We start from the raw sequence: 17,054 nt of genomic DNA, 5'->3' as shown, positions 1-17,054 counted from the left end.
GAAACCATCCTACCGTGGAGGAAGAAATAAGGCTGCCATCCCTAGAAAACTGCTGGAGAGGATTGCAGAGGACCTCCATGAAAGTTTCATTGAAATCTCTTAGGAGGATTCAAGGGACATCCCTAGATACATAAACTGCACTGCATGGTCCTCTGCCTAACTGTACAAAGGAATGAAAAGCAGATAATGGTACCTGGCTTAATTGTTCTGTTGCCTCTTCTAATACCAGTAAATTAATGAAAAGTCAATAGCTGTGTCCTGCTAATTTGGGGGTTCCAGCAGAGTAATCAGAAATAAATTTACACACTTTTCCTTTCCCTTCATTGGGCTCGCCCCTGCTTGACTGCCAGGACTGGCTGGACTACAGTGGAGTCTGAAACAGGTTACGGCATAACTAGATGCCTCAGCCTCATGTCCCCCATCCTCCTCCTCCTTGTCCTCGCTGTTCACGTCAGGGGCCTGTGACTCGGGCTCCTCAGAAGAATCCATGGTGGCGTGTGGGGTGGCAGTGGGGTTTCTGTCCGGTATAGCGTTATGTTCTTTGTAAAAGTGTTAAGTCTGTGGCTTGGCTCTGGATCAAAGGCCTCCCTGACTTTCTGGTATGCCTGCCGCTTCTCCTTTGCTTTCACGTGGCACTGCTGCTGATCCCTGTTATATTCCTTCTCTTGCATTCCTCATGCAATCTGCTCAGAGGCGTCCATGTTTCTACAGCTGGTCCCTAGCTGTGCTTGCAAAGCCTCTTCTTCTCACAGACCCAAGAGATCCAAATCTCCTCTCTACTTCAAGCCAGAGCACGTCTGGAGCATGTAGCCAGCATGGTCAGCTGCACACAACAGTGGAGAGCTGCTGGGTGTGCTCGCCAAGCTGGATAATCAGGAAAAGGCATTTTAAGAATCTGCAGGGCTTTAAAGGGTGGTGTGGGGGAGGTTTTCTGATCTCCGTGACTCCTGGGCAGTGAAGTTCACAATTGTGCCCAGAGCAGTCAGTGCCGGACATTGTGGAACAGCTGCTAGAGGACACTTAGGGTTGACACAGATAATGCAACATCTACATTCAAGCTATGTCAACCTCAATACGTCAATTATGGCTCAACACTGCTTAGAGAGGTGGTGTTACTATGTCGGCATAAAGGGAAGCCTACATCGGTGAGAGACAAATTTAAGTGTCAACTAGGTTGATGCAAGGTGGCTTATGTCAACCTAACTATATAGCATAGACCAGGCCTAGGGCAGTTAAACTTTCTACAGACGCTTTTCCATTAAACCTAACTTCTTAGAGGGCTTGGGTTTTCTCTTCATTTTTTACCCAGTAACAATTTACTATGTCACACACGGCAAATTCCTTCCAGGAAAAACAGCTACTGTTCAAAAACTGATCCCTAGAAGACCCAGAGATAGCCAGGCATCAGCTGAGGAACTCTTTAGGTGGCCATGATACGGGAATGAGACTAGCTGCTTCCATAAATGATGCTCATGGGCACAGCAGAGCCGTTCTGATTTCTACTAACAGGTAATGTAGAATCACAGGGTTAGAAGGGATCGCAAGGGTCATCTAGTCTAACCTCTGAAAAAATGCAGGATTTGTTGAGTCAAAATCATCCACGACACTTGGCTATCCAGCCTACCTTTGAAAACCTCCAGCAAAGGAGCTTCCACAATCTCCCAAGGCAGTCTGTTCCATTGTCTACTGTTATTACAATTAGGAAGTCTGTCCTGAGATTTAATCGAAATCAAGTAGAGATTTAAGGGTTTGCCACATGACGGAGGAAGTCTCTGCAGAGATTTAGAGGCTACAGTGACTAAGGGGTTGCCTACACAGGGAAACTTACTGGCATAACTATATTGGTACAATATAGCTATACTGGTATAATGCCTCCTGTGGACACACTTATTTCAGAATAAAAATGCCTTTTTCAGTTTAGCTTATATCACTTTCAAACACACAAACTAAACTGGAAAACGGCACTTTTATTCTGAAATAAGAGTGTCCATCCAGGGTATACCACCGGTACAGCTGTAGTGGTATAATGTGTGTTTATAAATTTCCCTTGTTTAGACAAATGCTGAGTCAATGTAGAACAGAGCCACAGATATCCCGCAGACACTAATTCCTCATCCCAGTTTTCAATGTCTCAGGTGCCCAGAGAATTCTCTAAGTGAAAAGGACCACTAACATGCTGGACTATAAAGAACAAGAGTCCCTTGAATCTAGCCAAGTATCAGCAGCAAGATTTATACCCCAGCAAGAACTGACATTAAAGTTGCAAGCAGTCTTTCCACACAGAAGTTCTTGGGCAGCTTGAAAGTTTCTAGATCTCTTCGTGTGCACCTATAAAGGGGGCTTGTAAGCATGCCATATAGTGTAAGAGTCACCTCATGGTCAGTCTGGCTAAGACCTGCACATGGAGAATAGTACCATCCCACCCAGGAGGAGACTCCCATAAGCAATGATTAATTTACTGGTGACACTCTCTCAGACTCTGTAGTGTGCACTTTCAACTGGGATTCTACAGCATTCTGAGAGCTCTATGAAATGACTTCACCTCAATCATTCTTCAGCCGGTGAGAGACTTTATGTGCCATTTTGGGTTATGAGAAGCAACACCTTTAAAGTACCTCCTGAAGGAGAATGCAAAGGATTCCGTATGGCATAATCACAACTATGTATGTAGAAGAACGGTATTTGGCTTTTGCCAAGTGTTTACTCTGTGGTGCACATAGTACCTACCTAGAAGGAAGGAGGGAGAAAAACAGTATGCAGATCCACAGACCAGCAGATCAATCCTTTATGACTGAATATTCAAATAGCACTTTTGTAAAACACCCTCTCTATATCAGAATGAAAGAACAAACTAGTTCACTGTGCAATGTGTATAATGCTTCTGAAGAATTTTCAAAAAGTCAAATTCCTCAAAGGCTCAGACCTCTCTCACTCCCTCCAGTTCTGGCACACACCATGGAAGAAATCTCTTCACATTCACTTCTACACACCCAGTTCATATGGCCAAGCCACAGCTTGTGTCACAGAAACCAGAGCTGAGCAAGCCAAGTATCTGTCACATGGCAAACCAGCATGAAGGAATTCAGTTTATCGCTAAAATGAGCATTGATAGTACACAGCTCTCCTTATGATTTAATGGCTTGTGTTCCTTCATTTTAGGTATGGAGCCCAGGAGGAGGCTGCACTAAATGCATTTTGCATTTATTCCTCCCTGTTACTAGTGTAATAAAGCTAGGCTGGAAGGCGGTAAGAGAAAGCTGATTTATGAAAAAGAAAACTCTTTTCAGCTGATTTGGAACTAAGTTGTGCATAATGTTAATCTTTATAGTGTTTACTACTGTTACTCATTCCACCTTCATTACCACTATTACGTCGCTTGTTATATCCTCTCTCTGAAACAGCCAGGGCTCCTGCCCCACACAGCTTACACTTGGCATTTGTGCAGCACTTAGCACAACTAGGCCCCAACCCTGACTGAAACCTTAGGCTGCTTCTCAAATACAAACAAACAATTATGAGGTAATACATTGGGGACCTGGAGAAATACAAAGTCAACAGAACCTCAATGTAGCATCAATGTGCTTCTCTCATCAATCTGAGAGGAAAAGTAACTGTACATCTTCCTCCCACTAGCAATTCTACAGTGCATCACTACACTCAACCCAGTGATGCCCCCCTGGATACATCTCATAAGATGCATTCAACCATCTGCTCACACACAGTCTACATATAAAAACTGAACTAGAAGAGCAGTAACTTTTTCCTAGCACTTTTGCGCTTGTACGCAAGAACCCACTTAGGTTTATGTCAATTGTCAGTAACATCTAATTGTCTTATAGCTTAATTACATTATTTTGGAGGATTGCATAGTCGATACACAATCCTATTCCGTATTCTCTCTGCTAGTTACAAGTATAAACAGGAATAGTATTTCTTCAGATACTAAACTGTGGTGAACAGTTTATCTGACTATCAAGTTTTGGTAGATCGCTCCATATATCTTATTTTAAATAATTCCTGGTAGAAAGATATTGCAGGGACTGTAGCAGTAAGCTGAGTTGACCAGTCATTGGTCCTCTTGGGTGTCATGTGACTACAGTTTAAGCATTAAGCTACTGCAGGACAGGGCTTGTCTGCTTTGTGAAGAGCACCCAAAAAGCATAGTTGCTTCTGAATACACACAGTTCTCCTGATCACAGGAATATTGTAGCTGAGATTAAATGAGACTTCAGGAATTTTAAACAGATTCTGATAGCAAAGCTGTGCAGGTCAGAAAGAGGCAATACCTGTACTGATCCCCCATGACGGTCTGCAGCCAAGTGAGATGTCAGGTACGAGGTATTTGTCTGCCGGCTTGGTTGGATCTCCCACTCTCCTCGGCGGTCTGATGACGCCGTCTGCTCAGGCATTCAGAAGCATGACAGCAAGAGATGGAAGGAAAGACAAAGGTGAGCCAAGGCAAAGCACTGAGAATGTAATAGTTAGTGGGGTTAGTTCACTGAAAAAAGCAAGGCATTTAAAGAACATTTAGGTTGGTTAAAAGTTCATTTTACCAAACACACTGCACATTTGAGAGCAGTAAGTGCTGGAGAGGATTCATTCAACCCAGCAAATGGAGAAATGAATTTTCAGAAAACATCTGAGCTACTTCAGTATGGGTTCTGTTTAAATATTTTGACACAGGAATTTACCAACTAGTGAATGGAACAGTAATATATTTTTAACGAGGTCTCTCAAGACACAGATACTAGAGCTTATCTGCAGTGGGGTCAGACACACAAATCCAGCACTGGACATAGGACTTTTGAGTCCAGGAGCCCAAACTGCAAGATGTCTGATGAGAACCATGTTTATTATACCAGGAACTGATTTCAAAAAACACCCAGTAATGCAAAAAGAAATGCGCTCAAAAGTTTTCACACCTATTTTGCAAGTGTGAGTTTTTCCTGAAAACAAGCCCAAGTAAATCAGAAGTTGTTATAATGCTTTCTTCTTCCAAATGGAGACAAGAGTACTAAACTAGTCAAACTAGTTGTTTTCAGCTACCATTTCTTAGCAGGAAAGTTTTGCAGGCTATGGCTACACTATGAGGCTTTTAGTGACATGGCTGTGCCACTACAGTCATGCCGCTAAAAGGCACAAAGTGTAGCTCTCCTGCCGAAACTTCCACCCCCCATGAGGGGCAGCGGGCGGCTTTGTCGCCAGGAGAGTGCTGTTCATACCAGCGCTTTTCATCTGCAAAATGTTTGTTGTTCAGGGGTGTGTGTTTTGTTTTTTTTTTTAACTCATCTGAACAACAAAAGTTTTGCCGACGAAGTGGCAGTATAGACAAACCCTTAGCTACTCCTGAAACGTCAAGTATTAGCCACAGAAACAGAAGAAACAATGGCTTGCTCCATAATGGTAAATCGTATGTTCCCATAAAAACAAAGGTCTTCTCTATGCAATATGTGGCCAGTGCATCTCACCATCGGAACTATCAAACCAGTGTGTTAAACAAAAGTAAAAAAGCATCAGTAAGGGGAAAGAGAAGGACTGGTTAGAGTAGTGGTTCTCAAACTTTTGTACTGGTGACTCCTTTCACGTAGCAATCCTCTGCGTGCGACTCCCCTTATAAATTCAAAACACTTTTTAATATATTTTTTATATATTAACACTATTATAAATGCTAGAGGCAAAGCCGGGTTTGGGGTGGAGGTTGACAGCTCATGACCCCCTGTGTAATAACCTTGCGACCCCCTGAGGGGTTCTGACCCTCAGTTTGAGAACCCCTGGGTTAGAGAGGAGAGTGGAACACTATTGGTACAATCAGGTCAATTTTTCTGTATGTTTGCTTTCTCAGTGCTTTTCATATACCTTTGCAGAAGTTAATATAACTGGACAGTGGAGTCCACAAAGCGTAACTTTTGGGAAGAGAGATACAAGCTATATCTAAAATACAGCACAAAGAGTAGACTGTCTACCGGGTGGCATGTTCTTTCTGCCCCAAGTGCAATCAGTACCTCTCACGAAGTAGAAGTAGCTCAAATTAATGGTGAGAGACTGTTGTGCTTGGCATCCGCTTAGAAATATAGCGCTTTACTAGGAAGCTTAATTCGGCTACCTGACCAATAGAGATGGAACATTCTCTAAACTGGAGAGACCAATTCAAATGCTTCTCCATGCTCTCAGGGCTTATCTACAGGAACATAATTTGTGGCAAGCTGGCTGTAAATTTACACTGCACTACTGTACAGCATACTAAATGTGCATGTGGACACTACTGCTGGGCACTAGAAGTTCCCTACTGCACTTTAATCTACTCTCTTTCAAAGTGGTGAAGATCAAAGTGCAATAAGGAGCTTCTAGGGCAAAGGAGCTGGGGCCATATTGACACTTAGCATGCGATATCCGAGTGTGGCCTTCATTTACATCCCAGTTGCCATGAACTAAGTGTTCACTTAAACCAGTGGCTCTCAACCTTTCCAAACTACTATATCCCTTTCAGGAGCCTGATTTGTCTTGCATACCCCCAAGTTATCCCTCACTTAAAAACTACTTGCTTACAAAAATCAGACATAAAATTGCAAGTGCCACAGCACACTTACTGAAATATTGCTTACTTTTTCATTTTACCATATAATTATAAAATAAATCAACTAGAACATAAATGGTGTGCCTACATTTCAGTGTATAGTATAAACACGTCACTGTCTGTATGAAATTCTAGTTTGTACTGACTTTGCTAGTGCTCGTTATGTAGCCTATTGTAAAACTAGGAAAGTATCTAGATGAGCTGATGTACCCCCTGGAAGACCTATGTGTACTCCCAGGGGTATGTGTACCCCTGGTTGAGAACCACTGATTTAGACAAGCCCACAGCAGCAGACTATATAATAGTCAGTCAATAAAACACCCATTAGCTCCATTACTATTACCACAAAACAGACACACAGATCAGTGCTACTAGGGCAGGACACTTGGTATTCCTTTCGTAAGTGTCACATACCCCATAGGGCTGTTCAGAATGTATAGCCTTGTGCCTAATTTGTATTTGATTTGCTCAAGTTATACAGTTTCCATCCTCTCTCTGTTTAATGAGAAAAAAACAAAAGTCTCCAGACTTTCTGAACTTATGTCGGTTCTGTGGAGGCAGTAGTGGACTGACCGCACATACCTGAAGTAGTGAGGGTGTTGGCCATATGTGAAATCTCAGACACAAAGATGGTAGAATACTTCCTTGTTCTGACATGAAATGTGACTAATACTGATGTAGGTGAGGAATACTGAGACTGAGATCAACAGATGTCTAAGGCTTGAATTTTCAGATTCCCACAGCATATGGACAATTAAGCACAACTTTATTAATGAAAAGCGATGATGAATGAGAAAGGCACAGTTGAAAATGCACGAGAACCAGCACTAGTTCAAAGAGGACAAATGAACTCACTGTGCTCCTGAAAAGAGAGAGTCTGGAAACAAAAGAATGTGGTTTACAGCTGAGACTACTGTTGCCTGAAGCTGGAGGGGCAGGGGAAGACCTTTTTGAAAGCCACCTATTGAGTATGCGGCGATTCACAATTCACAGACCCAGAGGTCTGGTTTGAAACAGTGTCTTGGATTCTGTGGTGAGGTAAACAGATTGATATTGGACAATACAGCTGTAAGAAACTTGCTTCCCCAAGCTCAAGCCCAAGCCCTAGGGGGTTATGCTTTCCAGTATGGGGTGAAAGGAGAAGGCTTGTGCCAGAAGAATTGACTGAAGAGGATAGTTTACTCTAGTGTCCAGAAAAAGTTAACGCTCTCATTACGGATTTATTGGCAGAAGAGAGTCTGGTGAGACGCTCCTTCCCTGCGGAATGCCCTTGGTAAGTTAAAAATTGCATGTATTACTAGTCTTGTGGGGGTTTTCCCCCCAAACTCGAATGTACTATTTGCAGTTTCCTGGAGAAGTGGCAATATGGAGCCGATAAAGACATACACGTCAGGAGTCTTCCCCTAGGACTCAAAGTACTTTTCAAAGGGATCAAGTGGCCAGGAGTGTTCGCATTTAAAACATTGTGGAGCACCTAAGAGTACATCTACGCTGCAGTAAGAGACCTATGGCACTGAGTCTCAGAGCCGGGGTCTGACACCTGGTGGGCGAGAGGGCAGGGTCTCAGAGCTCAGGAGCTAGCACAAGTCTGAACAGCTACACTGCTATTTTTAGTCCCACAGCCTGCGTCCCGCAAGCCTGACTCAATTGACCCGGTTCCGCAGGTTTTTCTGTGCAGCGCAGATCTACAGTCAGATATTCCCCTTTATGAAGTTACTGGCATAGAACAGTCTGGGGAAGCAATGCCTCCCTTCCCCCTCCACCTCTCAGGGGCTGATGGAGGTTACATTAGCCTTTTATCTCAGTACACTTTATAGCAGTGATTCCTAACTGTTTTAACTGGAGTCTCTCTGGGACACAACTGGGAACCTTCCCCACCCTGGGACATGCTGTTATCACCCCCTTTCTCCTGTGTTTTTCCTGTATATTCCATCCCCTGCCCACCCTCCCCCACCTCAACATGAGCCTGACATCCTTCTGTCTGTTCTCCACTCCCTTCCCTCATCATCTTGTTTCTTGCTTATTCCTTTTCTCTCTGATGTGTATTTTGCTTCATGCTGCTGGTGAGGACCTTCTCTGTCTCCTCTCGTGGTTGCTCCCCCACCCTAGTTTTTATTTATATTGCAGACATGCCAGTTTGGGATACAGGCTTCATTATCCTAGGCACTGTGCAAACCATGGAAAGACACTTCCTGGTGCAAAGAGCTTAAAATGGAATTACTACCAAGCATCATGCTGACCAGGGTGCAGATGTCTCTGGAAGAGGCAAGCTTGGCAGCTACCTACTGCTAACAGAAATACGTCTGCAATTGAGAGTGATGCGGCCAGTAGCATACTTATTTTTACCCTGAATTGGTTTAGCTTCAGTGTCTAGCCACTGAATCACATTATGCCTTTGGCTGCTACATGTTTTAAGGATAAAATCCATTAACGATTGTAAGGTGCTCCAACGTTACACCGGACAGCCACAGAATCACTATGTAGATACTTAGACATAAGTGTGTGCACTAATACCCACTGAAGATGAAAAGTGAATAGACCTAAAGGCAGCACACAGAGCAGTAACTCAAGCTTTAATTGCTGCTGCAGCAGGGGTTAAGATCTGATGCTGTTGCGATCAGCTAGAGCCTACATTAAGTTCCATACACCAGACAAGCCTGGAGTTTTAACCCTCTTGGTGTCTAGTAACGAAAGGCAAAGAAGTCAAACAATGGCTATTGGAAGCTCTGATATTGTCTAGCACAAAATGACAGAAATAGCTTAACAGGGTAGGTGGCTTTCTAAAGCCTTCATACTCCAAGGCCACAAGCTGCTCTCTTTAGGACAGATTGAGCATGATCTGCTCAGTGTGCCTATAATCATTTAGCTGCGTAGAGTCTTGTGCTCCCAGGTGCCCTGGTCAGCCTACCTGCAAGTTTTTACTTTTCTAGGAAGAAAGGCCTGATGTAGAATCATAATCAGAGAGCTCAGCTTAGTTCTACATGACTGACAAAGGTTACAGGTTAGCACATACATTAAATATTATAGCATTCTGAAATAGACATATGACTCCGATCAACTCCTTCTGAGTTGGGTACCTGTATCTGAGGGCAGAACTTGCCCAAACAATTCATTTTTGTTTTAAATGGAGAGAAATAATGTTTAGTTGGTTCTGGGAACACAGAATAAATCACGGATACTTGAGAGTATAACTGCCTGTTAAGTCACTCAATTAACGCAAAGTTAAGCACACTAATCTATGACTTGGCTAATAGTGGGCTAAAATGAATTACTCTTTAATTATGCTTTGTCAAAACATGCTCTGCTGCAGAAATACTTTTCCATAGTACAAAATGCTTTTGGGAAAGATAAATATTCTGAGCACCTGATCACTTTGAGGCTGAAACAGACATCTTAGAGAACAGATTTCACTTAGGAAAGTACCTAGTAAAGTACAGTGAAGATGAATCAACTTGTTTCTGATTCCACTTCATTCTCTGGTCTTTGTTTTGTATAATTTGTCCTTTTGAAACAGCACACAGGAGCAGCTTGTGTACAGGTCTGCAGACTCAGGCAGGAAGTCTACTGGCCCAAGCTGTTCTATGGCACTCAGCTAAACTGCAACATACCGTTGCAACATAAACTGCAGCATGACCTGGCCTCTTACAGCTACTAGTGAACATCTCAAATCCAAACAGGATGTAGCCTTCTGCCAAGAACAAAACAGGGAAGGGGTGCCACAAAATAAGAGCAAAAGATAATGAGGGAAGAGGAGTGACAAAACAGCAAAAAATCCCCAAAAAACAAGAGGGAAAAAGGAAGGAGAAAGAAAATGGACAGAAAACAATGGCTGTAATATTCACAAGGAGATGTGTCTGCGAACTAGTGGGGAACCTATTCCAAAAGTCAGATTTTGACATGGGATTTGTAGTTTAGGTTGACTTTCCAGGTATAGTTAGTTCTTTTAAAAGATGGGAAAGAGCAATGGAAAACGTTTCCAGAAGAAACTGGTTACACCACAGTGGAGAAGTCTGGTGATCAAGTGGACTTTGCACAGCTTGTCCAGCGTCACATTTCATCATGGAGAATATCCACAAGGCATAAATCTCTCCTAGAACAGAAGGAAATTAACAGCAGTAGCTCACAGAGTTACCCTGGCCATACACATCCTCAATATGGCATAAACCCAGGCACAGAAGTATAGCAGGGAATTACATATTGAGACAACTTTACCAACAGGAGTACAAGAGAAACTTCTCCCCCACACCCCTAATCAAACAATGGAAGTAGAACAAAGTACTCTCCTACAATATAGGAAATGGTCTGAAGATCTGTGCCTTCAGCCAGTATCTTATGCCTCACACAAACAGGGCCGGCTCTACTATTTCGCCGCCCCAAGCACGGCGGCACATCGTGGGGGGCGCTCTGCCGCTCGCCGGTCCCACAGCTCCGGTGGACCTCCCACAGGCATGCCTGTGGATGCTCCATCAGAGCCACGGGACCAGCAGACCCTCTGCAGGCACGCCTGCAAGAGGTCCACCGGAGCCGCCTGCTGCTCTCCTGGCAACCAGCAGAGCGCACCCCGCGGCATGCCACCCCAAGCACACGCTTGGCGCGCTGGGGCCTGGAGCCGGCCCTGCACACAAAAATCTTGGACCAGGGTCCTTAGTGATGAATGGGCAGAGGTTTCTCATCCCTTCTGGGCTCGGGAGGGAATCTTGTGGTAAGTTCGTATAAGGCCGTATGTAAACCTCCAGGAGATGGGATGATTGAAAGAGTACCGTACCTCCTGCTACTTACTGGCTTTGGAGCCAGTGTTTTTTGTTGGACTGGGTGGAGGTAGTTGAGGGAAGTGAGTTAGTCACCTGCACATGCATATCGGGTGATGTGGCTTGCATCTCATTCATTTATGGTGGAGGGGAAGGGCAGGATTCTCATCCTCCTGATGAGTTTAGGATTGGCGCATGAAGTGATCAGATTTCCAGGTAAGAAACTCAGGCTGCAGAATAGGAGCACTATGAACAGAGATCACATCTGATTCCTGCTTTGCTGCACCTCTCCTGGGTTTGTTTGCATGTTGTTTGGAATGCATTCTTCCAGCTTTTTGTTTTGTTAATTTCTACAATGTCTCAGTGTTGGGATATTTAACAACATTGTTTTGGCAGCATATTTTTCCCACATCTAAACCAATAGCTGAGGCCAGGGTGCAGCGTCACAAGTTGTGTAGGAACACAACACAAACTGCTGTGAGGGGGTTGTAGTTCAGTACTGAGGTGCATCAGAGTACCACTCTGGACACAGATTGGCCAGCGAGGCCTTTTTGGACATTACTGGGATTATGGTAGCACCTAGAGACCCAATCAAGGTTTACACTGTTACTTGTTTGTACAGCCAGGGCAAGGGAGGATGAAGTAACAAAATGATCAGAGTTTAACAAAACAGAAGTTTCAGTTCATTCCTTATCTAACCAAGGCCAGACTCATGCCCTTATAGGCATCATGACAGAGGCAGTTTGAAAGGATTACAGGGCTGGCACCTTTAGAAATTTTGACAGGGAATGTTTCCAAAACAGAGCAGCATGGGAAAAGGCACAGTGGTGTTTGGGCGAGAAACGGACAGGCAGACCACAGAGGTTGCCATCGCTGAGAGAAAGCAGCAGTTAACAGCTTGACAAGTGGTGACGTCACTAGATCTCTATGGTGCAAGGCTGAAACTCCCACAGTATGTAGATGAAACTGGAAGTCCCTGTGGTTCAGCTTCATCTACCCATACTCACAGATCTTACTGTGCTAAAAGGATACATCATTTACAAGCCATATTCTTGCTTTAATTAGCATCCTCTCCCCTTCAGGAACCTGAGGCAGCAATCTGCTGTGGAGTCCTTGCACTGTGAGACATTCATTTTCCTGGCTCTGTTGCTCTTTGTGACAAGAAGACTCCTTTAAGAGTCAGAATTGAAGAGCTATCCAGCAGTCCACGCATTACAAGGTCAGTTTTTCCACAAGGGCGCTTACCAGTTAGTGAGGCATCAACCCAAGGTTTTCTATAGTCCAGGGGCTTCTGATGACACAACTCATCACTGCCTCTTCCACCAAGTAAAAAGTGATTTTCAGATAAAGAAAAGGAAGGTCCATAGAGTCCATCTGGAACCTTCATCAACATGTCTACCTCAAGACAGACACTGAAACTCACAGAAAAGTTGATTTTAAAAATTACATATTAATGGTTGAAATGGTCTCTAGATTTTAAAAAATACTTAGTGGAAATGAACCATGCCAGGATGTGCATTGCTATACTGCTGCACTTCTCAGGGGTTGAAGGCACTTTACCTGCATCTAGATGCCTATTCTATTCTATCCAGGTTCTTATAGCAACCTCATCACCACAGTAACTGAGTGCTATCCAGCAGTTCATTAAATGGCATGACTAGCATCTCACGTTTGCTATCTCCCTCAACCTCTTCCCAGGCGAAGAACTGCGTGTTTAGTGAAGTGTTTTTAATGTACATGCTGCTCTGCATTTATATCAGAAGGCTGGTCTGTACCTTGTGCTTGGAGTGAAAGCTGTCGAGGTCTGTGACGGTCCTTTGTTCCTGAATTCATTCCACATTTGTGACTCAACACATCCATCAATACCCTAGAAATGTGCACCTTGATTTGGCTAATTGCCAAAGTAGTCAATCAATGTGGCCAACAGTAAAAGTGGTCAGTTTATCTACTCCAAGACTGAAGTAGCAGGGGGAGCTGTAGGACATGACAGAGCTGTGCTATTGGTCAGACCCAACATGTATGAGCAGAGCTATCTCTTTCAAGAACTCTGAAGTTCATAATAGATATGTCACTATTTGTGATTATATTAACCAATCCAAAGCTGTAGCAATGGACACCACCTAAATCTAAGCAAATGTGTCAAATTTAAACCAAACATTAATGAAAGCTAGAAACAGAAGAGGAACATTTTTAGATTTTGATTAACTTTTCACCCAGTTTGAGCGCAGGTATATTGAACAAAAGAAACTAAAAATGCAAATGTATCAAATTAGCAACCTTTTCTTTTGTGGGAAAATGAAGGACTGTAGGAGTTACTTCAAGTAAGTAGAAGATGTGAGCAACGAGATTGAAATAGCTAATCAAAGATTGCAATCCAGTTCCCTGCCTCCCCATCCTACCATGCTCCCTTGGAACATTACTGTCGTCAAGATGTGGAAGGCAAGCCCTATCCTGGCTAGAGGAAGAGCACAGCCACACAGGCTGAATGTCCCTGTTCAAACTGGGTGAGAGTCTGAATATTAGGCAGTTACACACAGGAAAAAAGGAGCCAAGTTATCTTTGAGCAAACTTGTTGTCCCTTCAACTAGTAAATCCTGAACCTTGCTGAGAACTAAACAGCAGAGTCTACAAAAGGAAGCAGAACGGAGAGTTAATCAGGCTTCTCTTTTCAAAGCTACAGCACCTGCCTTTTAAAAACATTCAGCCCAATTAGGTCTGTGTTGGCTTGTTTTAACTTCCCCCTAGCAATAGTCGCTAACAACGGCACCTTCCTAGTCAGAGGTTCAGCCTTCTCTCTCGAAACAGGAGGAGATATATGCTCCTATTAGTTTCTTGATTTAGGATGACAAAGGAAGTGAATCTTATGCCATCATGTGCCAGCAAAGCCCCTCTGCCATGTACACGGGCCAAACTGGAAAGTCTCTATGCAAAAGAATAAGAGGACCCAAGTCAGACATCAAGAATTGTAACATTCAAAAACCAGTAGAACACTTCAATCTCCCTGGACGCTCAATAACAGACTTTAAAGTGGCAATTCTTAAACAAAAAAACCTTCAAAAACAGACTCTAATGAGAAACTGCAGAACTGGAATTAATTTGCAAACTGGACACTAACAAATTAGGCCTGAATAAAGACTGGGAGTGGATGGGTCACTACAAAACTTAATTTTCCCTCTGCTGATAATCACACCTTCTTGTTAACTGTTGAAATGGGCGACATCCACCTTGATTGCATTGGCTTCATTAGCACTATAAAAGTAATTTTCCCTCCCTTGATACTCACCCCTTCTTGTCAACTGTCGCAAACAGGCCACTTCCACCTTAATTGAATTGGCCTTGTTAGCAATGATTCCCCCACTTGGTAAGGCAACTCCCATCTTTTCATGTGCTGTAATATATATTCTGCTTACTGTATATTTCACTCCATGCATCTGATGAAGGGAGTTTTAGCCCACGAAAGCTTATGCCCAAATAAATTTGTTAGTCTCTAAGGTGCTCCAAGGACTTATTGTTTCTGAATCCTTTAGAACAGGGGTTCTTAACCTTTTTATTTCAGAGCCCCTCCCCCAACATGCTATAAAAACTGCACGGCCCACCTATGCCACAACTGGTTTTTTGCATATAAAAGCCAGGGCCACCGTTAGGGGGTAGCAAGCAGGGCAATTGCCCGGGGCCCGATAACACAGGGCCCCCATGAAGTTAAGTTGCTCAGGCTTTGGCTTCAGCCTCAGGTGGCAGGGCTCAGGGCCCTGGGCTTCAGCTCCATGCAGGGTGGGGCTTCGGCTTTCTGCAATGGGCCCCTGCAAGTCTAATGCTGGCCCCACTTGGAGAAACCCCCAAAACCTGCTCACAGCCCCTCAGGAGGCTCTGGACCACTGGTTGAGAACCACTGCTTTAGAATACCATAGCAAAGGGGGGAGGGCTAGCTCAGTGGTTTGAGCACTGGCCTGTTAAACCCAGGGTTGTGAGTTCAATCCTTGAGGGGGCCATTTAGGGATTTGGGGATTGCTCCTGCTTTGAGCAGGGGGTTGGACTAGATGATCTCCAGAGGTCCCTTCCAGCCCTAATAATAATCTATGAAAGTACTGAGTGACAACACTGCACCTCCCTCAGATAATACAAAGTCAACAAATCCAGATGTTAAGTCTTATTTCTACCAGGACAGTCTCTTCAGGACCTCCATTTGATTAAATCCCTTCCCCCAATTTCTCAGGTCAGGCTTGACTCTCACTTGGTTCAGGAGTACCACCCCAATACACATGAAACTACTATAAATGAACTTTCCTTGAAATGTATTTCACTGCTATAAATCAGAGACAAATTTTGAAACAGTACTGTTAGAATCACGTAGGCCTCTAGATTCAAGAAGTGGATAGAAAATAGACATGCCAGAGAGCTGCTCCTTATAATAGAGTTATGCAGATCTAAACAGGTAGCTGAAATAATAACTTACAATGTTAACATTAAGGGAAACACACCTCTGCCTCAGAGCTTAGAATCTTTACTTTCAAAAGAAACTCTTCAGAAGAGGCCATTAAGAGCAGACCACTGGGTTATGGCTATGCAGCACAGTGCATCTTGAACCTGTTTAGGAGTGGTCTTGAGTCTCACTACCTGAGCTTAGTGAGGTCATGTTACATTGCAGAGATAACACAAGTGATCTCTCTCCTGCCATCCATCTCCACCCTCAGATAAACAGAGGCTATGGACACCATTTCTTACCCATTCTGGCTAATAGCCATTTATGGACTTAACCTCCATAAATTTATCCAGTTCTCTTTTAAATGCTGTTATAGTCCTAGCCTTCACAACCTCCTCAGGCGAGGAGTTCCATAAGTTGACTGTGCACTGTGTGAAGATGAACTTGGTTTTGTTTATTTTAAATGTTCTGCCCATTAATTTCATTTAGTGGCCCCTAGTTCTTGTATTATGGGAATAAGTAAGTAACTTTTTCTTATCTACTTTTACCACATCACTCATGATTTTATATACCTCTATAATATCCCACCTTAGTCTCCCCTCTTCCAAGCTGAAAAGTCCTAACCTCTGTCATAAACAGATAGCTAAGGGTTAATGTTTCTTTTACCTGTAAAGGGTTAACAAATTATGGGGATACTTGAAAGTCCTCCCAACTATAATTGAGTTCTTAATTTGATATCTCTCAAATTTCTTAGCATTTCATCATCACTATACTGTCCTGGTCAAGTGATGATAATAGATCCCTAATGTTATATTCTTACTAGAGCATATGAATACTATCCATAGAGAGTCTATGGAACATGTGGATTCACTTAAGATTTTACTTAATTTGATTCTACATCTTTCTTTCACCTATAGTGCCACTTCCACTTCCACTTCCACCCCACCCCCACCTGTTCTGTCCTTCCGATATATTTTGTACCCCGAATGATGTGTCCCATTGATCAGCTAAACCTGAGCATGGGGCAGACTCACCAGCCAGACACCAGGAAAGAATTCTCTGTAGTAACTCAGACCCCACCTCATCTAACATCCATCACAAGCCATTGGGCATATTTACTGCTAGTAATCAAAGACTAATTAATTGCCAAAATAGCTATCCCATCATTACCATCCTTTCCATAAACTTATCAGCTTAGCCTTGAAGTCAGATATGTTCTTTGCCCCCACTACTCCCCTTGGAAGGCTGTCCAGGACTTCACTCCTCCGATGGTTAGAAACTTTGTCTATTTCAAGTCTAAACTTCCTGATAC

General features: G+C 43.4%; 2 protein-coding genes across 7 annotated transcripts in view; one reads left to right on the top strand and one right to left on the bottom strand.

Annotated features, from left to right (window-relative positions):
* The window catches only part of CSNK1G1 (casein kinase 1 gamma 1), a 299,618-nt gene that overhangs the window by 19,971 nt on the left and 262,593 nt on the right, over positions 1–17,054 (bottom strand). For 3 of the 6 annotated variants that reach the window (XR_012656528.1, XM_075069447.1, XM_032791172.2), the window contains one exon: positions 4,287–4,397. The exons of 1 other annotated variant lie outside the window; for it this stretch is intronic. Coding sequence is in view for 4 of the 5 variants with exons in the window: in XM_075069447.1 (XP_074925548.1) it covers positions 4,287–4,397 (111 nt within the window). In the remaining variant the exon portion in view is untranslated. Of the gene's footprint in view, positions 1–4,286; positions 4,398–11,136; positions 12,474–17,054 lie in introns of those variants that run through there. 2 more of the 6 variants (XM_075069450.1, XM_075069449.1) reach the window with 2 other exon arrangements.
* SNX1 (sorting nexin 1) overlaps positions 1–17,054 on the top strand; it is a 160,227-nt gene that overhangs the window by 103,329 nt on the left and 39,844 nt on the right. The window lies entirely within an intron of this gene.

This window comes from Chelonoidis abingdonii, chromosome 9, assembly GCF_003597395.2.
Source record: "Chelonoidis abingdonii isolate Lonesome George chromosome 9, CheloAbing_2.0, whole genome shotgun sequence".
Classification (NCBI taxonomy): Eukaryota; Metazoa; Chordata; order Testudines; family Testudinidae; genus Chelonoidis; species Chelonoidis abingdonii.
This window is presented reverse-complemented; position numbering and strand designations above follow the sequence as displayed.